This window comes from Manis pentadactyla, chromosome 1 (genome assembly GCF_030020395.1).
Source record: "Manis pentadactyla isolate mManPen7 chromosome 1, mManPen7.hap1, whole genome shotgun sequence".
In the NCBI taxonomy this organism is placed as follows: domain Eukaryota; kingdom Metazoa; phylum Chordata; class Mammalia; order Pholidota; family Manidae; genus Manis; species Manis pentadactyla.
In genome coordinates this window covers 113,539,999-113,565,172 of record NC_080019.1, presented here as the reverse complement: position 1 = coordinate 113,565,172, position 25,174 = coordinate 113,539,999, and the positions used below count along the sequence as shown (strand labels likewise).

The following is a 25,174-nucleotide window of genomic DNA, read 5'->3' as shown; positions in this document are numbered from 1 at the left end:
TCAAAACAGGGGGGGTGAGGTTCTAAGCCTCACCACTGTTGATCCCCAATTTTTCACCTGATGACCCCCCTGCGACTGTGCCTGTCTTAGGTTGTTCCTCCCTTGAGGAATCTTACCCATCTCCAGCTAACCAGTCTTCTTCCGGGGCCATACAGGGAAATGGAAAGTTGGTAAGTGAGAGAGAGGCAATATTGTTTGGAAAGGTTAGCTTTTTACTTCTTTGCAGATTTATGCCCTGTGGCTTTTATGCCCAGTATTTGTCTTGAGGTATCTTTACCACTTAGAAGAATTATGATACTTGGTAAATTCGATATGAGGCACGAATTCTATGTAAGGGTTGTAATTAGGAAGGAAGAAGAAAAGCTATAGAAGTAGCAGGCGGAAGAAAACATGGGAAGATTGATTATTTCTTTGACATATCTTCTTGTAGAGTAACTTCAGCATGTATAGGTTTTAAACTACTAATTAAATTGCGTACACACATTAACATAATAGGAGTATAGTTACATAACCAAAGCATACCTGTAATTACCAGCCATCTCCAGTGAAACCAAGAAAACCAGTTAGGCACCCTAGGCATTTGTGAAAACTTATCTATGATATGGTGGATATTGTCCAACTGAACTTGAACAGTCTGAGAGAAATCAGACAAATTAAAACAACCCATTCCTGGGGACTTTCATATCCCATATGTTCTTTTAACAGTAGATAGTCTGTAGTTGTAAGATTTTGGAGCGCTACAACTTGCACTTCTCCTAATTCTTGGTTGAGTTCCAACAGTATAGATCCAGTCAAATTTGTTGTTTTACTGTATGCACAGGCCAGCTTAGATATCTCCTTCTTCATTCCCATGGCAAGTCCAGGAACCAGTGGGATGAATGCAGCTACAGCTGTAGCAGCACCTGGATCTTTGTTGAGGTTTTTTGATGATCATTAAATATTAATTTTATAGTTTTTTTCTCACAGTTTTATACCCTTGTTGATAAGTTATCAAAGGGCAGCTGACTACTGCCTCCTAGTAATAGTAATAACCATTATAAAGGCCATCATTTATTGAACACATACACAATAAGCACATTGCTAAGGTGCTTTTTATATATGTTCTCACTTAATCCTCACAATATCTTTTGAGGTAGGTAAAAATATTATTCCTAATACATATATATATATGGAAACTCCTGTTTAGGTTAAGTATCTTGCCTAAAATTACATGGAAATTAAGTGGCAAAGCAAGATTTGAACCAGCCTGTCTGGTTTTAGAATTAACTCTCTTAACTATCATGCCATTTTAGCTCTGATATTTACTGACTACAGAAATGAAAAGCAACATTATGTATTTGTGTTGGCATTATTTATTATTCTACCTATGCTAAAATACGAAATCAATATTACCTTTTATACAATCACTGTCTTCCGAAGGTTGAAAAATTAAATTCTTACCCTACCACTGAACAAGCATGGAGGAGAAGAGAGGAATTTTTCATAATAATTTAGTGTCAAGCTGCCTACACCCACATTCTAGTTTGAAATAATATAGATGGAAAAGGCAGGAAGCCAATACACATCTCCCAACTTGATATTAGTCAAAGCCCCTCACCTGCAGAAGTGTGACATGAAAACATTTTGCTAACATTTTGACCACCCGTTTTGGTTACAGGAGGCCGAGGGAAAGATGGTGCCCCCATTATCACTTTCCCAGCGTTTGTGGGGTTCAAACACATTGCCGATGAGGACTTCCTGAATGTCATGACCTACCTGACTAGCATCCCCAGGTGAGCTGGACACAGCATTCTGCTGCCTTCCTAGACACTGGCTTTCTTCTGAGTTTCCCACGCGGCAGGGCTGGGTTAAGATGGAGCACAGTTCACACCGGCATATAACTCAGCCAGTTTCTCTTATCCATCAGTCATGGACAAGGGATGTGGAAAGAGACTTGAAAAGAGTGATAAATGAGTGTCAGACTGTGGTGCACACATAGGAGGCATTTAATGAACATTGCTGAGTGATGAAAAATTGATGGCACAGATGATCTACCTTTGACCCTTCATGTTTATTCTCTAGATTAAGGTCGCTCTGGCTGTTGCTCAAGAAGCTCAAGCCATGTCAGGAATTATTTAATTTATCACCCTAAATAAGGAATTTAGGATCAGATTTTATAGTTGTCATTGTCAAATGGAAAAACTAAGGCATGGAGCAAGGATAGTGAAGTGGGGGGAACAAAAGCCATGCTTTCAGCTGAGGCCATGATGGAGAAGTTTTTGGGCATCTGCTGCTTCCACCCCCTCCAGCCCAGATCCCACATCTTTATGCCACTTGAGTCAATAAATATCAAGGTCTCCCAGGGATGGAGTGTGGGTCAGAGTGACAACCATTTCACAGTCAGGTCCACCCTCTATGGGTTATGACATCATCTCTTACTTAACTGCTATGTGGTTATAAATTTACACAACAGCCAAGTGTGTGCTGTTTGGCTTGTTTTCCATATGCCTAATGATTTAGAGGTCACCACCTTTGTGATTGAAAGGTCACCTGGAGTGTGTTCCCACCTGTGGAAGTTGATTTGTTTGCTGTAACATAACCACTCTAGAAGACTTTTTTGGTTCTTGTTTTTGTTTTTTCCTTGTTACTTTTTCAGAGAAGGCTATGGGTTTATTTTTAATGCACTTCTTCAAGTTCAGTGCATAGATTATATTTCACTAATTCCTTTCCTCTCCTGTGATGGCCGATTATGGTATGCATTATGCAGACACGTGAGGATTTGGGGTGCTGTTGGTTTGAGGGAAAGATGCTGTATGTCTCTGGGCTTTCCTCATGTAGTTCTCTCTGAAGGAACATTCTAAGCCTGGCTAACTCCTACACATTCATCAGCCCTCAGTCTGATCTCATTTCAAGGAAACCTTCCCTGACCCTAATTCTGCTCTCAAAGACTATTTCCACATAACCCTGAGCTTACCCGTTACATAACACCATAGTATATGGAAATTATTACTGCCTCTCTCAGTAGACTGTGAGTACTCAAGAGGAGGGGCTGATCCTTTTTTTTTCAACCTCTAACTCTTCACAGTACCCAACACATCATAGGTTCTCAAGAAGTAATCTTGGTAGAGTTTCCAGTTCTGATATTGATTTCACTCAAAGGGTGTTTAATATAGAGTGAAAAGGGGGACACTGACAGAAAGAGGGGAGCCCCACTCCTCACTCCTGCCTTTACCTCTCTGTGTTGAACTTGGGAGTTGAACTCTTTGGCTCATTTGCATTCCAGAACAGTGACCCATCAGGTTAGCAACTTCTCCCTCTGTGGGGAGCAGCAAGGAAGCGGGTGAGCAGAGAGGTGGGCAATGGGTGAAAGTGCCTCCCCCATTCTCATTATACTTGTTTTAAATGCACTGTCTAATTTTACTACATGTGGTCATATGCTAAATGGAATGGCTGATTTTCACCTTGTACTTGCAGCCTTTCTGAATCACCCTGAGGACCATACACTGAGTGCCGTCTGATCCGGTGTTTTTCTTTTTTTACTAAAGTATCACTGACATACAATCTTATATTGATTTCAAGTATATAACATAGTAGTCCAACAGTTACCCATATTATTAAATCCTTACTCCCACTAGTGCAGTCACTACCTGTCAACACAGGAAGATGTTACAGAATCATTGGCTATATTCCCCATGCTGAACCACCGTCCCTGTGACCAGCTTATATTACCATTGAGATTTTTGTGCCCCTTTATCCCCCTCACCCTTCTCACCCACCCACCCCAGCCCCTCTCCCCATGGTAACCACCAGTCACTTCTCAGTGTCTGTGAATCTACACTTTGCTGAACCAGTGATTAGAGAGAAGCATCAAAGGGTAGAAACCCTATTTCACAGATGTAGAAGACAAAGCTAGGCTCCAATTCTTTGGGCCTGATTTCCTTTTTCTGCTCTATGTTCTTTATGTAATTTCTTGTGAACTAGGAAATATTTTCCTTTCCTAGAATGCTGTATCTCTTGAGAAAGAGCATCCTTCTGACCAGTTATTCCCCTTCCCTCTTCTCACTGGCTCGTACCCACTTGCTGCCCCACCCATTGCTCCTTTCAACATAAAGCAGAGACCAGATAAGAAGGCCTGAAAGGGGAATTTGACCTGAACTTTGTTTTCCAGTTTTCACTCCAGGTTCCAAAGAATAAAATTACCCTTGTTCCTTTTATGATTTCTATTTATTCCAACTTACATCTTCCTAAATGTTAAATGGTTACAAGGCAGCAGAGCCCTTCCCAGGTTGCAAAATATTTTAAAAGCAGTTGGCAATAGTTCATGACCCAAAACAAGGAAGAACTGATGCACTAGAAGGGGAGAATGACAGGATCCTCAGGGCAGGGAAAGGACACCTTTGTGCCTGAAGTTAAGAAGCATCCCTCACTGTGGCTGGGATAGATGAGTGACGAACAGCTTCCCACAGGTGCTTGGTCTTCACCAGGTCTTTGCTAGTGCCCACCGTGCGTAGCATGCTGCGCTAGGTGCCATAAAGGGCACAAAGGGCCATAAGACAATGTCTTGAAACTCAGGAAACTCATCACATGCTTCTATTGTAATGATATTTTGTGAAATATGCAAATTGCTTTAGGAGCTCAGAAGAGATAAAAGTCACCTCAGACAGGAAAAACAAGAAAAGCTTGAGGAATGAAGTGGCCTTCAAGGACGGGTAAGATTTGTACAGGTTGGATATGGAGAGGGACATTCTGGAGAGAGAGAACAGGATGGTATTTAAGAGCTCTGGACACAGCCCAAACCTGGATTGAAATACAGATTCTACTACTCATGAACTGTGGGCAAAACTCTTGGCTTCTATTTTCATTGCCTGATTTGGAAATTACTGACCATTTTCATTGACCAGAACAGAGAGAGGCTCCCTTTCAGATAGTAGTGAGAAGAAGCGAGAGCTGCAAACAGACGGGGCCAGGCCCTTTCCACCAAGTTGGGGAGTTTAGGTACAGTGAGCAGGAAGAGGCCGTTGGACGTTGTGAGGAGGAGAATGATGGCCAGATTAATGTGGCAGGGGTGTGCAGATTTGATCAGAGATAACTGAAGAAAGGAGACAGGGAGACAGATTGGGGATAGGTGCACCAGAATAGGTGCAAGGTGAAGAGGGAGTGACCTAGCATGACGGCAGGAGGACAAGAAAGACAGGCTGGGGACTGGTTGGGGTCAGGGAGGAGGGAGACCGAGAAGCTGATGATGATGCTTGGTTTGGGAATTGTATTCACAATCAGATTTCATTGCTGTTACATCTGGGTGTGAGGCATTGATTTACTTTTGATTATATTGTTTTATTTTGCTACTTTTCCAGGCTCCCCTTACTGAAATTATGCTAGGACTATGGCTCCCAGTCTTAGCTACACAGGAGGATCACCTGGGGAGTTTTAAAAATTGCCTATTTCTGGGATTAAAGATGGTGGCGTGAGAGGAGAGACAGCGGCTTCCTCCTAAAACTGGATACAATCAGAAAATATAGTTGGTGCAACAAATCCTTAGAGAGCAACAGGAAAGAGGACAGCGTCAGATTGCATACACCTGGAGAAAAGAGCAGACCTCACCGAATGGGGCACCAATACCGCAACCCTGTGACCCCCGACATTGCTTCAGGGGCTGAGCAGCTCCAGAATAGAGCTTCTGGACACTAGAGGGCATCATATACAAATATGAAACACCAAAGAAACCTGATCAAGAGTAAAATTGTTAATACAACTCCTGAGAAAGATTTAAATGATATGGACCTCGTGACTCTTCCTGAAAGGGAGTTCAAAATAAAAATCATCAACATGCTAATGGAGGTATGGAAAGACATCCAAGAACTCAGGAATGAATTCAGGTCAGAGATCCAACCATTGAAGAGCACGATGGAGGGTATTAAAAGCAGGTTGGATACGGTGGAGGAGATGATAAATGAAATAGAAACTAGAGAAGAGAAATACAAAGAAGCTGAGGCACAGAGAGAAAAAAGGATCTCTAAGAATTAAACAATATTGAGAGAACTGTGTGACCAATCCAAATGGAACAATATTCATATGTAGGGATACCAGAAGAAGAAGAGAGAGAGAAAGGGATAGAAAGTGTCTTTGAGGAGGTAGTTGCTGAAAACTTCCCCAATCTGGGGAAGGAGATAGTTGCTCAGGCCATGGAGATCCACAGATCTCCCAACATAAGGGACCCAAGGAAGACAACACCAAGACACATAGTAATTAAAATGGAAAAGATCAAGGATAAGGACAGACTGTTAAAAGCAGCTAGAGACAGAAATAAGATCACATACAAAGGAAAGCCTATCAGGCTAACATCAGACTTCTCAGCAGAAACCTTACAGGTCAGAAGGGAGTAGCACAATGTATTTAATGCCATGAAGCAGAAGTACCTGGAACCAAGATTACTTTATCTGGCAAGATTATCATTTAAATTTGAAGGAGGGATTAAACAATTTCCAGATAAGCCAAAGCTGATAGAATTTACCTCCCACAAACCATCTCTACAGTCTATATTGGAAGGACTGCTATAGATGGAAGTGTTCCTAAGGTAGAATAGCTGTCACCAGAGGTAATAAAACCACAGTAAAGAAAGGAGAACAGCTAATTACTAAGCAAATGCAAAATTAAATCAACTATCCCCAAAGTCAATCGAGGGATAGATAAAAAGTACAGAATATGATACTAATATACAAAGAATGGAGGAGGAAGAAAAAGGAGGAGAAACAGAAAAGAACCTTTAGATTGTGTTTGTAACAGCATACTAAGTGAGTCAAGTTAGACTCTTAGATAGTAAGGAAATTAACCTTGAACCTTTGGTAACCACGAATCTAAAGCCTGCAATGGCAATAAGTACATACCTATCGATAATCACTCTAAATGTAAATGGACTGAATGCACCAATCAAAAGACAAAGAGTCACTGAATGGATAAAAAAACAAGACCCATCTATATGATGCTTACAAGAGACTCACCTCAAACCCAAAGACATGCACAGACTAAAAGTCAAGGGATGGAAAAAGATATTTCATGCAAACAATAGGGAGAAAAAAGCAGGTGCTGCAGTACTAGTATCAAACAAAATAGACTGCAAAACAAAGAAAGTAACAAGAGATAAAGAAGGACATTACATAATGATAAAGGGCTCAGTCCAACAAGAGGATATGACCATTATAAATATATATGCACCCAACACACGAGCACCAGCATATGTGAAACAAATACTAACAGAACTAAAGGAGGAAATAGAATGAAATGCATTCATTTTAGGAGACTTCAACACACCATTCACCCCAAAGGACAGATCCACCAGACAGAAAATAAGTAAGGACACAGAGGCTCTGAACAACACACTAGAACAGATGGACCTAATAGACATCTATAGAACTCTACATCCAAAAGCAACAGGATACACATTCTTCTCAAGTGCACATGGAACATTCTCCAGAATAGACCACATACTAGGCCACAAAAAGAGCCTCAGTAAATTCCAAAAGATTGAAATTCTACCAACCAACTTTCCAGACCACAAAGGTATAAAACTAGAACTAAATTGTAAAAATAAAGCAAAAAGGCCCACAAACACATGGAGGCTTAACAACATGCTCCTAAATAATCAATGTATCAACGACCAAATTAAAATAGAGATCAAGCAATATATGGAAACAAATGACAACAAAAACACAAAGCCCCAACTTCTATGGGACACAGCAAAAGCAGTCTTAAGAGGAAAGTATATAGCAATCCAGGCATATTTAAAGAAGGAAGAACAAACCCAAATGAATAGTCTAATGTCTCAAATATCGAAATTGGAAAAAGAAGAATAAATGAGGCCTAAAATCAGCAGAAGGAGGGACATAGTAAAGATCAGAGAAGAAATTTAAAACATTGAGGAGAATAAAACAATAGAAAAAAATCAATGAAACCAAGAGCTGGTTCTTTGAGAAAATAAACAAAACAGATAAGCCTCTAGCTAGACTTATTAAGAGAAAAAAGAGAATCAACACATCAACAGAATCAGAAATGAGAAAGGAAACATCATGACAGACCCCACAGATATATAAAGAATTATTAGAGACCACTATGAAAACCTTTATGCTAACAAGCTGGAAAACCTAGAAGAAATGGACAACTTCCTAGAAAAATACAACCTTCCAAGACTGACCAAGGAAGAAACACAGAATCTAAACAAACCAGTTACCAGCAAAGAAATTGAAGCGGTAATCAAAAAACTACCAAAGAACAAAACCCCCGGGCCAGATGGATTTACCTCGGAATTTTATCAGACATACAGGGAAGACATAATACCCATTCTCCTTAAAGTTTTCCAAAAAATAGAAGAGGAGAGAATACTCCCAAACTCATTCTATGAGGCCAGCATCACCCTAATACCAAAACCAGGCAAAGACCCCACCAAAAAAGAAAATTACATACCAATATCCCTGATGAATGTAGAAGCAAAAATACTCAACAAAATATTAGCAAACTGAATTCAAAGATACATCAAAAGGATCATACACCATGACCAAGTGGGATTCATCCCAGGGATGCAAGGATGGTACAACATTCGAAAATACATCAACATCATCCACCACATCAACAAAAAGAAGGTAAAAAACCACATGATCATCTCCATAGATGCTGAAAAAGCATTCGACAAAATTCAACATCCATTCATGACAAAAGCTCTCAGCAAAATGGGTATAGAAGGCAAGTACCTCAACATAATAAAGGCCATATATGACAAACCCACAGCCAACATCATGTTTAACAGTGAGAAGGTGAAAGCTTTTCCTCTGAGATGGGGAATAAGACAGGGATGCCCACTCTCCCCACTGTTATTCAACATAGTACTGGAGGTCCTAGCCATGGCAATTAGACAAAACAAAGAAATACAAGGAATCCAAATTGGTAAAGAAGAAGTTAAACTGTCACTATTTGCAGATGACATGATATTATACATAAAAAACCCTAAAGACTCCACTCCAAAACTACTAGAACTGATATTGGAATACAGCAAAGTTGCAGGATACAAAATTAACACACAGAAATCTGTGGCTTTCCTATACACTAACAATGAACTAATAGAGAAATCAAGAAAACAATTTCATTCACAATTGCATCAAAAAGAATAAAATACCTAGGAATAAACCTAACCAAGGAAGTGAAAGACCTATACCCTGAAAACTACAAGACACTCTTAAGAGAATTTAAAGAGGACACTAACAAATGGAAACTCATCCCATGCTCTTAGCTAGGAAGAATTAATATCGTCAAAATGGCCATCCTACTCAAAACAATATACAGATTTGATGCAATCCCTATCAAATTACCAACAGCATTCTTCAACAAACTGGAACAAATATTTCAAAAATTCATTTGAAAACAACAAAGACTCCAAATAGCCAAAGCAATCCTGAGAAGGAAGAATAAAGTGGGGTGGATCTCGCTCCCCAACTTCAAGCTCTACTACAAAGCCACAGTAATCAAGACAGTTTGGTACTGGCGCAAGAACAGAGCCACAGACCAGTGGAACAGAATAGAGACTCCAGACATTAACCCAAACATATATGGTCAATTAATATATGATAAAGGAGCCATGGACATACAATGGGGAAATGACAGTCTCTTCAACAGATGGTGCTGGCAAAACTGGGCATCTACATGTAAGAGAATGAAACTGGATCACTGTCTAACCCCATACACAAAAGTAAATTCAAAATGGATCAAAGACCTGAATGTAAGTTATGAAACCATAAAACTCTCAGAAAAAACATAGACAAAAATCTCATGGACATAAACATGAGTGACTTCTTCATGAACATATCTCCCCAGGCAAGGGAAACAAAGGCAAAAATGAACAAGTGGGACAATATCAAGCTGAAGAGCTTCTGTACAACAAAGGACACCATCAACAGAATAAAAAGGTACCCTACAGTGTGGGAGAATATATTCATAAATGACAGATCCGATAAAGGGTTGGCATCCAAAATATATAAAGAGCTCATGCACCTCAACAAACAAAAAGCACATCATCCAATTAAAAAATGAGCAGAGAAGCTGAACAGACAGTTCTCCAAAGAAGAAATTCAGATGGCCAACAGACACATGAAAAGATGCTCCACATCACTAGTCATCAGAGAAATGCAAATTAAAACCACAATGAGATATCACCTCACACCAGTAAGGATGGCTGCCATCCAGAAGACAAACAACAACAAATGTTGGTGAGGTTGTGGAGAAAGGGGAACCCTCCTACACTGCTGTTGGGAATGTAAATTGGTTCAACCATTGTGGAAAGCAATATGGAGGTTCCTCAAAAAGCTCAAAATAGACTTACCATTTGACCCAGGAATTCCACTTCTAGGAATTTACCCTAAGAATGCAGCAGCCCAGTTTGAAAAAGACAGATGCACCCCTATGTTTTTCGCAGCACTATTTACAATAGCCAAGAAATGGAAGCAACCTAAGTGTTTATCAGTAGATGAATGGATAAAGAAGATGTGGTATATATACACAATGGAATATTATTCAGCCATAAGAAGAAAACAAATCCTACCATTTGCAACAACATGGATGGAGCTAGAGGGTTTTATGCTCAGTGATATAAGCCAGGCAGAGAAAGACAAGTACCAAATGATTTCACTCATATGTGGAGTATAAGAACAAAGAAAAACTGAAGGAACAAAACAGCAGCAGACTCACAGAACCCAAGAATGGACTAACAGTTCCCAAAGGGAAAGGGACTGGGGAGGATGGGTGGGAAGGGAGGGATAAGTGCGGGGAACAAGAAAGGGGCCTTACGATCAGCATGTATAATGTGTGTGGGGGCATAGAGAGAGATGTGCAGCACAGTGAAGACAAGTAGTGATTCTACAGCATCTTACTATGCTGATGGACAGTGCCTGTAATGGGGTTTGTGGGGGGGACTTGGTGAAGGGGGAACTCTAGTAAACATAATGTTCTTCAGGTAATTGTAGATTAATGATAACAAAATGAATTTTTAAAAAATTGCCTATTTCCACACCACAACTCAGACCAATTAAATCAGAATTTCTGGGGGTAGAACCCAGGCTTCAGTAAGGCTGAAAGCTCCCAAAGTAACTCCAGCAGGCAGCCAGGGGTGGTAATGCCTGTGCCAGGAGCTCATGTGGAGAAGCTGTGGTGAATGGGAAGGGGCATCTGAGGCGTGTGAGGAAGAAAAACATGAAACCACTTAGCTTTGGGGTAAGATGTAGAGGGCCATGCTGGGAACTTGAAAGTCTGAGGGAGGGCCTTACTCAAAACTTTTACTTTTGCTGTCACAGTTCTGTATTTCTTCTCTTTGAAATCAATATATGCCAAAAATTCTATTTCCTGAGCTTCCCTGACTCTGGGATTTCTTTGTGGGTTATATGTAGTATATAACTATTGAATTATTAATCTTCCCATGTGGGTCTTATGCTATCATATATATATGAATATTTCATTACCACATCACTGTTATGTTTCCAGCAACTGAGGGCCAACTCTAGTCTATTTATCAGGTGCCATCTGCTATGTAAATTATACTAGTAGGGGTTTTTGCAGTCCATCTTATAACAACAAGCAGATTAATCATAGGGGTCAAGTTTTCAGAGGTATTACTTATGCAAATATTGTCACTTAAAACATGTATCCTGTGTCTACTGTCTGTAGCCAAGTGGTTTGAAAAGGCATTAGTAAAACATTGTGAACCACAGAGATGGTCAACTGTTTTAAAATCACAGTTTTTCCCAAGATCAATATTTGTGTAACTAAGCATGGAGTTTTATTTCTTTTTTCAGTTTGTTTTTCTTAAAGTTCTGAGTTCATTATGTTAAAGGGGTTGGAGAAAGTACTTTATTAGATGGTAATAGGGTCATAGTTATTAACAGTAGTGACTTTTGATTATTTCTGAAGGGCCTCTTCCATACTGAATTTGTTGAATGTCCTACTTAAGTTCAAGGAAGTCTCCTATGTCCATTTTTGAGATGTCATATTCTCTTTTATGATTTATTATCTAATAAAATGTTGTCTAGCATTTCTACTTAAGGAAAGGGAGAGGACAACAGTGTTGCTATTTGGCCTGTGAATTACGATGAGACTTGCTCCTTTGTATTGAAAGAATGAATGGGATTATAATAATTTGTCTGCTCTAGAAACCAGCTTTGCCAGAGAAGTGAGTTCTGTCTGGGCCTTTTACTATTATGAAGTCAATGGAGAAGCCCTTTTTTTAAGCGGCTTTGAATAGTATTAATTACCACAACCCATAACAAGCTGATTCCTCCTTATAATAGTATTAATGAATGAATAGAGGAATGCTTTGATTGAGTGGCTGGGGTGAGGTGTGTTATTTCCTGGACTGTCTGTGGAATTGCCCCCCAGAGTCAAGGTGATGGACTCATTCATTTGACTTAAATGGGATCTTGTTGGGTTGCTGTATCACCCAAGGTAGGTGGATTTGCTTCAGAGCCCTCAGGAAGGATGTCTTGCGAGGCCAGACCTTGGACATATAACTGAGGCTTGAAATTAGAAAGCGCCCCACAGATTTATTACGAGTAAATGGCGACACTGTCAAGTAAGTATTATATGCCCAGAGACTCTGAATGAACTATACTAGAGAGTGGGAAAAAAATCAGTATGCCAGATTCCTGTCTACCTGTGTGGAAGAGCTAGGGGTCAGACATTATTTCTCCCCAGTAGAATGACCTAGTGTGTATTATACTGGTTTTCTTTGTTCATTTGCTTAGGTGACTGCTTTAGAATATTTCTACTACATCCTGTCTTTATGTCATTTATTCTCTTTAGATAGGAACCCATGGTCCCTTTTCTGATATGTTCAATTTAAGTTCCTACAACACTTAAAGCACAGTCTTTTGCTTGAATTTATGGGTGCTAATGGTTGTAGATATCTAGAATTTGGTCTTAGTGGTATTATTTATTGATTATAAAGAAGATAATTGCCACAGCCCATAATGGTCTGACTCCTCTCCTTTATATTACATGATGGGGGTTGTTCTGGTGATGGGTTGGCTTGAAGAATTGAGATGCAATTGGTGAAGATACTGGTTGCCATATTAGCTTTAAAATGTGAATGTTGCTTTTTAAAAATCAAGCTTTGGAGGGAGTACAGACACTACATCATGCCCTCTACCGGTGATTCTGTGGTTAATAAAGTTTCCTAATACTCTGTGATTCTGAGAGGGTGTTGACTTTTACTATTTAATTAATTTTATTATTTTATGCTATTTGTTTATTTACTAATTATGACATGACTTTTTACTATTTATTCCTTACTACATTAAAGGGTCCATGAATGATGAGGGAGGTTCAGAGTTAGTCCATAGCACATTATGAAAGGACTGTAGGCATTAGCACACATACCTTTCTAATTGAAAATTCTTTACAGTTTCACTGGGATAATAAACATTGCATTAAATTTAGTAATGATGTATACTCAATGTTATCAGTTAGAATATTCTAGGTTAAAAGTCATCAAACTGCTTCTGTGAAGAATCGGAGAGTAAATATTTTAGGCTTTGCAGATCATATGGTCTTTTGCCTCAAGTACTGAACTCTGATGTAGCTCAAAAATAACCATAGACAATATGTAAGTAAATGAGTGTGTGGCTGTGTTCTGACAAAACTTTTTTACCGAATGGAAGTGGGGTGGATTTGGCACTTGACTGCAGTTTGCTGGCCCTGGTCTAGATTAGTGGTTCTCAGACATTAGCATGTATCAGAATCCTTTGGGCAACTTGTTAAACCACAGATGGCTAGTCCCACTCCAGAGTTTCTCATTCAGTAGGTTTAGGGTGGGGCCGAATAATTTGTATGTCTTAACAAGCTCCCGGGAGATGCTGATGCTGCTGGTCTGAGGACCACACTTTGAATACTATCCACATTTACAGAAACTAGGTGAGAGACAAACACTTGTATAAATTTCCATAGCTGGTGAAGGGAAAAGCTCAGCCCTTTAGATTTCCTGGCTCCTAGCTCAGTGCTATTTCCACTACATCATGACGCTTTCAGATAAAACTTAGGTATTTATGTGTATATTTCTTGATATATCAACTTGGCAATATGTCGTGATTCCTTGTTGTGAAAAATGAGTTTTGCGTATTCATAATGCTTCTCTCTCCATGCTATCTTTCATTCCCTAAATTGTGTTAGTTACATTGTTATTTTTAGATTATGTAATGGGGGCCATTATAAATCTAATCAACACAGTTCACTTCTGTCTGGTTATCCAGCAGCTTTAGGTAGTATCTGTTGGTTTTCTACTATGCATTTCCATTTTTCTTTACTTTCTCTCATCCTTCAGGTTCTTCTGCCTCTGCACCACTTTCTTCCCACTGCTAAAACTTATAATGTATTTTGCATTGTTACTATAAGTGGGTATTTTCTTTGACTATGTTGATTCTAAATCATAGAAATCAGTAAAATGCACTTAAAATTGACTCTGGAGTGAGAGGTGTAATCCTATGTCATTAAACCTGTGTCACTCAAAGGAGAATGCTATAAATGTTAAAGTAAAATGGATTCTCTTTTCTTACTCCATCAGTTGCTCAAAATCATGCCATAATTTATGTCAGATTCAGACAATGACTCTTTATATACCTTCTCCTCTGGTGTTTCTAAATTGCCTTTCTTTTTGTTTTCTTATTTATAGAGTGGCATATACTTTTATTGCTTTATTAGTATCTTATAGATTCTTTATCATAGATTTGTGTAATACATACATTTTCTTCTTGACAAATGTCTCAAGGCATTCTTTTGAGGCCCTCTAGCCTACTCTTACAATTCAGGGTGTTTAAACTTGTTGTAAGCTGTCAACCCAACCTGGGATTGCTTTATATTGTAGCTCTGGGAAGGTCATCCCTTATTTTTTTTCGGTTTTTTTTTCATTGGGAAACTTTCAAACTTTTTTTTTTCCAGAATGGGTATATGGTAAGTGAATCTTACAAGTTCTTGAATGTTAGAGAATGTCCTCACATTTGATTGGCAGTTTCTCTGAGTATGGAATTTTTTTTTTTTTTTGTGAGGGCATCTCTCATATTTATTGATCAAATGGTTGTTAACGACAATAAAATTCTGTATAGGGGAGTCAATGCTCAATGCACAATCATTAATCCACCCCAAGCCTAATTTTCGTCAGTCTCCAATCTTCTGAGGCATAACAAACAAGTTCTTACATGGAGAACAAATTCTTACATAATGAATAAGTTACATAGTGAACAGTACAAGGGCAGTCATCACAGAAACTTTCGGTTCTGCTCATGCATTATGAACTCTAAACAGTCAGTTCAAATATGAATACTCATTTGGTTTTTATACTTGATTTATATGTGGATACCACATTTCTCTCTTTTTTATTATTATTTTTAATAAAATGCTGAAGTGGTAGGTAGATACAAGATAAAGGTAGAAAACATAGTTTAGTGTTGTAAGACAGCACATGTAGATGATCAGGTGTGTGCCTGTAGACTATGTGTTAATCCAAGCTAGACCAGGGCAATAAAACATCCACGTATGCAGAAGATTTCTCTCAGAACAGGGGGGGTGAGGTTCTAAGCCTCACCTCTGTTGATCCCCAATTTCTCACCTGATGGCCCCCCTGCGACTGTGCCTGTCTTAGGTTGTTCCTCCCTTGAGGAATCTTACCCGTCTCTGGCTAACCAGTCATCTTCCGGGGCCATACAGGGAAATGTGAAGTTGGTAAGTGAGAGGGAAGCCTTATTGTTTGAAAAGGTTAGCTTTTTACTTCTTTGCCCTATTTATGCCCTGTGGCTTCTATGCCCAGCATTTGTCTTGAGGTATCTTTACCACTTGGAGGAGTTATGATACTCGGTAAATTTGATATGAGGCACGAATTCTATTTAAGGGTTGTAATTAGGAAGGAAGAAGAAAAGCTATAGAAGTAGCAGGCAGAAGAAAACATGGGAAGATTGATTATTTCTTTGACATATCTTCTTGTAGAGTAACTTCAGCATATATAGGTTTTAAGCTACTACTTAAATTGCGCACACACATTAACATAATAGGAGTATAGTTACATAACCAAAGCATATCTGTAATTACCAGCCATCTCCAGTGAAACCAAGAAAACCATTAAGGCACCTTACGCATTTGTGAAAACTTATCTATGATATGGTGGATATTGTCCAACTGAACTTGAACAGTCTGAGAGAAATCAGACAAATTAAAACAACCCATTCCTGGGGACTGTTCACATGCCATATGTTCTTTTAACAGTAAATAGTCTGTAGTTGTAAGACTTTGGAGCGCTACAATTTGCACTTCTCCAAATTCTTGGTTGAGTTCCAACAGTATAGATCCAGTCAAATTTGTTGTTTTACTGTATGCACAGGCCAGCTTAGATATCTCCTTCCTCATTCCCATGGCAAGTCCAGGAACTGGTGGGATGAGTGCATCTACAGCTGTAGCAGTGCGTGGATCTTTCTTGGGGTTTTTTGATGATCATCTTCTGGCATGAGTCTTCCAGAGAGTGCAGATGTTGGAAGTTCTTTTTCATATCGTATCTTAGTTCATTTTCGGGGTAGCCCAATTAGGCTTTGATCCTCTGTATAAACACAAACAGACCCTTTGCCTACACTTTTATATGCCCTTTATACCCTTGTGTAGAACTCGTTGGAGGTTACCACACAGGAACTGCCCTTTTTTTTTTTTTTTTGCTTTGTTTTTGGTATCACTAATCTACACTTACATGACGAATATTATGTTTACTAGGCTCTCCCCTATACCAGGTCTCCCCTATAAACCCCTTTACAGTCACTGTCCATCAGCATAGCAAAATGTTGTAGAATCACTACTTGCCTTCTCTGTGTTGTACAGCCCTCCCTTTTCTCCTACCCCCCCATGCATGTTAATCTTAATACCCCCCTACTTCTCCCCCCCTTATCCCTCCCTACCCACCCATCCTCCCCAGTCCCTTTCCCTTTGGTACCTGTTAGTCCATTCTTGAGTTCTGTGATTCTGCTGCTGTTTTGTTCCTTCAGTTTTTCCTTTGTTCTTATATTCCACAGATAAGTGAAATCATTTGGTATTTCTCTTTCTCCGCTTGGCTTGTTTCACTGAGCATAATACCCTCCAGCTCCATCCATGTTGCTGCAAATGATTGGATTTGCCCTTTTCTTATGGCTGAGTAGTATTCCATTGTGTATATGTACCACATCTTCTTTATCCATTCATCTATTGATGGACATTTAGGTTGCTTCCAATTCTTGGCTATTGTAAATAGTGCTGCAATAAACATAGGGGTGCATCTGTCTTTCTCAAACTTGATTGCTGCATTCTTAGGGTAAATTCCTAGGAGTGCAATTCCTGGGTCAAATGGTAAGTCTGTTTTGAGCATTTTTATATACCTCCATACTGCTTTCCACAATGGTTGAACTAGTTTACATTCCCACCGGCAGTGTAGGAGGGTTCCCCTTTCTCCACAGCCTCGCCAACATTTGTTGTTCTTTGTCTTTTGGATGGCAGCCATCCTTACTGGTGTGAGGTGATACCTCATTGTAGTTTTAATTTGCATTTCTCTGATAATTAGCGATGTGGAGCATCTTTTCATGTGTCTGTTGGCCATCTGTATTTCTTTTTTGGAGAACTGTCTGTTCAGTTCCTCTGCCCATTTTTTAATTGGGTTATTTGTTTTTTGTTTGTTGAGGCGTGTGAGCTCCTTATATATTCTGGACGTCAAGGCTTTATCGGATGTGTCATTTTCAAATATATTCTCCCATACTGTAGGGATCCTTCTTGTTCTATTGATGGTGTCTTTTGCTGTACAGAAGCTTTTCAGCTTAATATAGTCCCACTTACTCATTTTTGCTGTTGTTTTCCTTGCCCGGGGAGATATGTTCAAGAAGAGGTCACTCGTGTTTATGTCTAAGAGGTTTTCGCCTATGTTTTCTTCCAAGAGTTTAATGGTTTCATGGCTTACATTCAGGTCTTTGATCCATTTTGAGTTTACTTTTGTATATGGGGTTAGACAATGGTCCAGTTTCATTCTCCTACATGTAGCTGTCCAGTTTTGCCAGCACCACCTGTTGAAGAGACTGTCATTTCGCCATTGTATGTCCATGGCTCCTTTATCAAATATTAATTGACCATATATGTCTGGGTTAATGTCTGGATTCTCTAGTCTGTTCCATTGGTCTGTGGCTCTGCTCTTGTGCCAGTACCAAATTGTCTTGATTACTATGGCTTTATAGTAGAGCTTGAAGTTGGGGAGTGAGATCCCCCCTACTTTATTCTTCTTTCTCAGGATTGCTTTGGCTATTCGGGGTCTTTTGTGTTTCCATATGAATTTTTGAATTATTTGTTCCAGTTCATTGAAGAATGCTGCCGGTAGTTTCATAGGGACTGCATCAAATCCGTATATTGCTCTGGGCAGGACGGCCACCCTGACGATATTAATTCTTCCTAGCCACGAGCATGGGATGAGCCTCCATCCGTTAGTGTCCCCCTCAATTTCTCTTAAGAGTGACTTGTAGTTTTCAGAGTATAAGTCTTTCACTTCTTTGGTTAGGTTTATTCCCACGCATCCCACTTTTTTTGATGCAATTGTGAATGGAGCCGTCCCCCCGATCTCTCCCTCTGCCGGTCCACTGCCAGTATATAGGAAAGCCACAGACCTCTGTGTGTTGACCTTGTATCCTGCAACTTTGCTGTATTCCGATATCAGTTCTAGTAGTTTTGGGGTGGAGTCTTCAGGGTTCTCTATGTACAGTATCATGTCATCTGCAAACAGTGACAGTCCAACCTCTTCCTTACCAATCTGGATTCCTTGTATTTCTTTATTTTGTCTGATTGCCGTGGCTAGGACCTCCAGTACTATGTTAAATAACAGTGGAGAGAGTGGGCATCCCTGTCTAGTTCCCGATCTCAGAGGAAATGCTTTCAGCTTCTCGCTGTTCAATATAATGTTGGCTGTGGGTTTATCATAGATGGCCTTTATTATGTTGAGGTACTTGCCCTCTATTCCCATTTTGCTGAGAGTTTTTAACATGAATGGATGTTGAACTTTGTCAGATGCTTTTTCAGCATCTATGGAGATGATCATGTGGTTTTTGTCTTTCTTTTTGTTGATGTGGTGGATGATGTTGATGGACTTTCGAATGTTGTACCATCCTTGCATCCCTGGGATGAATCCCACTTGGTCATGGTGTATTATCCTTTTGATGTATTTTTGAATTCGGTTTGCTAATATTTTGTTGAGTATTTTTGCATCTACGTTCATCAGGGATATTGGTCTGTAGTTTTCTTTTTTGGTGGGGTCTTTGCCTGGTTTTGGTATTAGGGTGATGTTAGCTTCATAGAATGAGTTTGGGAGTATCCCCTCCTCCTCTATTTTTTGGAAAACTTTAAGGAGAATGGGTATTATGTCTTCCCTGTATGTCTGATAAAATTCCGAGGTAAATCCATCTGGCCCGGGGGTTTTGTTCTTTGGTAGTTTTTTGATTACCGCTTCAATTTCGTTGCTGGTAATTGGTCTGTTTAGATTTTCTGTTTCTTCCTGGGTCAATCTTGGAAGGTTATATTTTTCTAGGAAGTTGTCCATTTCTCCTAGGTTTCCCAGCTTGTTAGCATATAGGTTTTCATAGTATTCTCCAATAATTCTTTGCATTTCCGTGGGGTCCGTCGTGATTTTTCCTTTCTCGTTTCTGATACTGTTGATTTGTGTTGACTCTCTTTTCTTCTTAATAAGTCTGGCTAGAGGCTTATCTATTTTGTTTATTTTCTCGAAGCACCAGCTCTTGGTTTCATTGATTTTTGCTATTGTTTTATTCTTCTCAATTTTATTTATTTCTTCTCTGATCTTTATTATGTCCCTCCTTCTGCTGACCTTAGGCCTCATTTGTTCTTCTTTTTCCAATTTCGATAATTGTGACATTAGACCATTCATTTGGGATTGCTCTTCCTTTTTTAAATATGCTTGGATTGCTATATACTTTCCTCTTAAGACTGCTTTTGCTGTGTCCCACAGAATTTGGGGCTTAGTGTTGTTGTTGTCATTTGTTTCCATATATTGCTGGATCTCCATTTTGATTTGGTCATTGATCCATTGATTATTTAGGAGCGTGTTGTTAAGCCTCCACGTGTTTGTGAGCCTCTTTGCTTTCTCTGTACAGTTTATTTCTAGTTTTATGCCTTTGTGGTCTGAAAAGTTGGTTGGTAGGATTTCAATCTTTTGGAATTTTCTGAGGCTCTTTTTGTGGCCTAGTATGTGGTCTATTCTGGAGAATGTTCCATGTGCAGTTGAGAAGAATGTATATCCCGCTGCTTTTGGATGTAGAGTTCTATAGATGTCTATTAGGTCCATCTGCTCTACTGTGTTGTTCAGTGCTTCCGTGTCCTTACTTATTTTCTGCCCAGTGGATCTATCCTTTGGGGTGAGTGGTGTGTTGAAGTCTCCTAGAATGAATGCATTGCAGTCTATATCCCCCTTTAGTTCTGTTAGTATTTGTTTCACATATGCTGGTGCTCCTGTGTTGGGTGCATATATATTTAGAATGGTTATATCCTCTTGTTTGACTGAGCCCTTTATCATTATGTAGTGTCCTTCTTTATCTCTTGTTACTTTCTTTGTTTTGAAGTCTATTTTGTCTGATATTAGTACTGCAACCCCTGCTTTCTTCTCACTGTTGTTTGCTTGAAATATGTTTTTCCATCCCTTGACTTTTAGTCTGTACATGTCTTTGGGTTTGAGGTGAGTTTCTTGTAAGCAGCATATAGATGGGTCTTGCTTTTTTATCCATTCTGTTACTCTGTGTCTTTTGATTGGTGCATTCAGCCCATTAACATTTAGGGTGACTATTGAAAGATATGTACTTATTGCCATTGCAGGCTTTAAATTCGTGGTTACCAAAGGTTCAAGGTTAGCCTCTTTAGTATCTTACTGCCTAACTTAGCTCGCTTATTGAGCTGTTATATACAGTATCTGGAGATTCTTTTCTTCTCTCCCTTCTTGTTCTTCCTCCTCGATTCTTCATATGTTGGGTGTTTTGTGCTGTGCTCTTTCTAGGAGTGCTCCCATCTAGAGCAGTCCCTGTAAGATGTTCTGTAGAGGTGGTTTGTGGAAAGCAAATTCCCTCAGCTTTTGTTTGTCTGGGAATTGTTTAATCCCACCGTCATATTTGAATGATAGTCGTGCTGGATACAGTATCCTTGGTTCAAGGCCCTTCTGTTTCATTGTATTAAATATATCATGCCATTCTCTTCTGGCCTGTAGGGTTTCTGTTGAGAAATCTGACGTTAGCCTGATGGGTTTCCCTTTATAGGTGACCTTTTTCTCTCTAGCTGCCTTTAACACTCTTTCCTTGTCCTTGATCTTTGCCATTTTAATTATTATGTGTCTTGGTGTTGCCCTTCTTGGATCCTTTCTGTTGGGGGTTCTGTGTATTTCCGTGGTCTGTTCGATTACTTCCTCCCCCAGTGTGGGGAAGTTTTCAGCAATTATTTCTTCTAAGATACTTTCCATCTCTTTTCCTCTCTCTTCTTCTTCTGGGACCCCTATAATACGGATATTGTTCCTTTTGGATTGGTCACACAGTTCTCTTAATATTGTTTCATTCCTGGAGATCCTTTTGTCTCTCTCTATGTCAGCTTCTATGCGTTCCTGTTCTCTGATTTCAATTCCATCAATGGCCTCTTGCATTCTATCCATTCTGCTTATAAACCCTTCCAGAGTTTGTTTCATTTCTGCGATCTCCTTTCTGGCATCTGTGATCTCCTTCCGGGCTTCATCCCATTTCTCTTGCGTATTTCTCTGCATCTCTGTCAGCATGTTTATGATTCTTATTTTGAATTCTTTTTCAGGGAGACTGGTTAGGTCTGTCTCCTTCTCTGGTGTTGTCTCTGTGATCTTTGTCTGCCTGTAGCTTTGCCTTTTCATGGTGATAGGAATAGTCTGCAGAACTGGGACGAGTGACGGCTGGAAGGACTTCCCTTCTTGTTGGTTTGTGGCCCTCCTCTCCTGGGAGAACAGCGACCTCTAGTGGCTTGTGCTGCGCAGCTGCGCGCAGACAGGGTTTCTGCTTCCTGCCCGGCTGCTGTGGAGTTAATCTCCGCTGTTGCTGTGGGCGTGGCCTGGCTCGGGCAGCTACTCCAAAATGGTGCAGTCGCGTTGGAGGGGGAGCGGCTGGGAGGTTATTTATCTCCGTAAGGGGCCTCCCTGCTCCCTGCAGCCCAGGGGTTAGGGTGCCCAGAGATCTCCGGATTCCCTACCTCTGGATTAAGTGACCCGCCTGCCCCTTTAAGACTTCCAAAAAGCACCCGCCAAAACAAAACAACTACCACCAAAAAAAAAAGAAAAAAAAATTTTTTTAATTAAAAAAAAAAAAAAAAAAAAAAAGGTGGTTGTTCGTTTTTCTTTATTCTGCAGTGCCAGCCTCAGGCCTCTGCTCACCGGTCTTTCTGCCCTGTTTCCCTAGTATTGGGGTCCCTCTCCCTTTAAGACTTCCAAAAAGCGCTCGCCAAAACAAAACAGCAAAAAAGCAAAAAAAAATGGTCGCGCACTTTTCTTATGCCCTCTGTCGCCCAGCCTCCAGTGCCTGCTCACTGTTCTTGCTGCCCTGTTTTCCTAGTATCGAGCGCCCTGCACTCTGGCCCGAATGGCTGGGGCTGGGTGTTCGGCAGTCCTGGGCTCCGTCTCCCTCCCACTCTGCCTGCTCTTCTCCCACCGGGAGCTGGGGGGAGGGGCGCTCGGCTCCCGCCGGCCGGGGCTTGTATCTTACCCCCTTCATGAGGCGCTGGGTTCTCTCAGGTGCGGATGTGGTCTGGATATTGTCCTGTGTCCTCTGGTCTTTATTCTAGGAAGGGTTGTCTTTGTTATATTTTCATAGATATATGTTGTTTTGGGAGGAGATTTCCGCTGCTCTACTCATGCCGCCATCTTCGAGAGTATGGAATTTTTAATGTAAAATAACACTGATGCGTTGATTTCTAACATCTAGTATTACTGATTAACAAGACTGATTCTTCTCACAGAGATCTGACTGTCATTCCTTTAAAGGTAAGCTGTTTCTTTCTCCCCACAGAAAGTTTTTGGGTTTTTTTCTTTGTGTTTTGCACGTTTGAAATTTCAAATCTTTTTATTTAATGTTGCTGGAACTTTGAACTGAAGATTCAAGTCTCTCTTAGTCTTAGAATTTTTTTCTCTTACTCTCTGATTATTTCTTCCAACTCCATTTTCTACTTCTGGAACTCAAGTTAGAGGTATATTACATCTTCTGAATCTCTCTTCTGCGTCCTTAACTTTTTCCTCATATTCTTCATCTCTTTATCATTTTACATTTTAAATATGTATATATCCAGTTAACCCTTGAACAGTGTGGGGGATAGGAGTCTAACCCCTGTGAATCTCTCCAAAAACTTAACTGTTAATAGTCTAATGCTGACCAGGAGCCTTACCAATAACATAAACAGTCAATTAACATATATTTTGTATATGTATTATATTGTATTTTTTACAGCAAACTTGAGAACAGAAAATGTTTTTCAAATTGTTGCAAATCTCCAAAAAACTTTCTAATATATTTATTGAAAAAAATTTGTGCATAAGTGTACTGCACAGTTCAAACCCATGTTGTTCAAGGGTCAAGTGTGTGTGTGTGTGTGTGTGTGTGTGTGTGTGTGTGTGTGTTGTGTGTATCAGTTGTATGTTCATGTCTTTGCTCTTTTCTTCACTGCCTTTTTCATCTTTATTTTCCTCTCAATTTTTAAGAATTCTTTACAGATTAGTGATATTAGCCCTTTATCTGTAATGTATGTTGGATATATTTTCTCCCACCTTTTCATTTGTCCTTTGACTTTCGTATGTTTTTTGCCATGCAAAATTTTTATATTATCAAATTTTTTATTGCATCTGGATTTTGAGTCATTGCAGAAAACTTTCCTATACCTAGGTGACAGAGGAATTTCCCCATGTGTTCTTGTAATATAGTATGATTTCAGTTTTTATAGTTAGTTAGCTCTGATGTACTTGGTGTTTATTTTTGTATATGGTTTCAGGTATAGATCTAAGTTTACCTTTTTCCCAATATAGGCTCTTCAGCTATCCTGGTGAGACAGGGACTATGGGTTTAGATAGAGTAGGGTGAGGGCCTCGGAAAAAACAAGGAAAGATAATTACGGTCAGTGCAATGTAACAATATGCAAAGAAACCCCCTACCAAAACTCCATGTTAAACATTAAGAAAAGTCAGAGTTACATTAATTCTCCAGAGTAAAAACATCAAATTAAGAATATAGGCATTCACCAGTGAGATCAGTTAGAGCTCAAAAAGCCAGGAGTAAGTTGGCCTGGAATGTTTGAATATCCCCCAGATAAAGGAAAGTATCTCGGCATAGCTCATGTTTTTATTGTGATAGTCATGCCTTTGTAAGATTCACTTTAGCATGCTAAAAGGCCCAGACCTATATGCTGTTGCTCCTCCTTCAGGCCTAATCAAGTAATTTGCAACCTGGGCAATTAATTTGGCAAGGAAGCCCAAGTCATAAACAACACAGTAAAAGCAAGAAAGTTTCCGTCTTAAAGGTAAGATTGCCTTTTAAAACCCAAAAAGCTAAGAAGTACAATTCTTAACAAACTTTTCAGCAAACAGACAATAACTCAGCCCACCTGAAGAGCAGGGCAAGTGGTCTTGATTGATATGCTCCCAGACCAAAAAGCTGCTTTTCTGGGAAAGAATCTGCAGTAAATTTCTTATGTTAATTTTGGAGAATTACTTGGAGGGGAGACGAGGGATTAAAGATGGCGGCAGTGTGAGAGGTGAGACAGAGTCCTCCTCCCAAAACCACATATAATACAAAAATATAGTTAATGCAACTAATCCTGAAAGAGCAATGGAAAGAAGGCTGCACCAGACTGCATACACCTGGAGAAAAGAAGAGACCTCACAGAACAGGGTAACGTACCAAAGCTGTGATCCAGCAGGACCCAAGCTCTTCCCCTACCCCAGCTCACTGGAGGGATGAAGAGAAACAGGTGGAGGCCTAGGACTGCTGAGCACCCAGTCCTGGAGATCTGCTCTGGAGATTAGTGGGGTTGAACAGCTAAGACAGGTGGAATATGTAGAGAGACAGATTACAGCCGCTTGTGGAAAACAGGGATCCACATCTGGCTTCTCTGGGACAAAAGAAAGGCAGGCAGTTTG

General features: G+C 39.9%; 1 protein-coding gene across 2 annotated transcripts in view; it reads left to right on the top strand.

The window, feature by feature from the left end:
• MCF2L2 (MCF.2 cell line derived transforming sequence-like 2) overlaps nt 1-25,174 on the top strand; it is a 274,274-nt gene that overhangs the window by 46,276 nt on the left and 202,824 nt on the right. For both annotated transcript variants that reach the window (XM_036926717.2, XM_036926715.2), the window contains exon 3: nt 1,658-1,772. In XM_036926717.2, the coding sequence (XP_036782612.2) occupies nt 1,658-1,772 (115 nt within the window). The remainder of the gene's footprint in view (nt 1-1,657; nt 1,773-25,174) is intronic.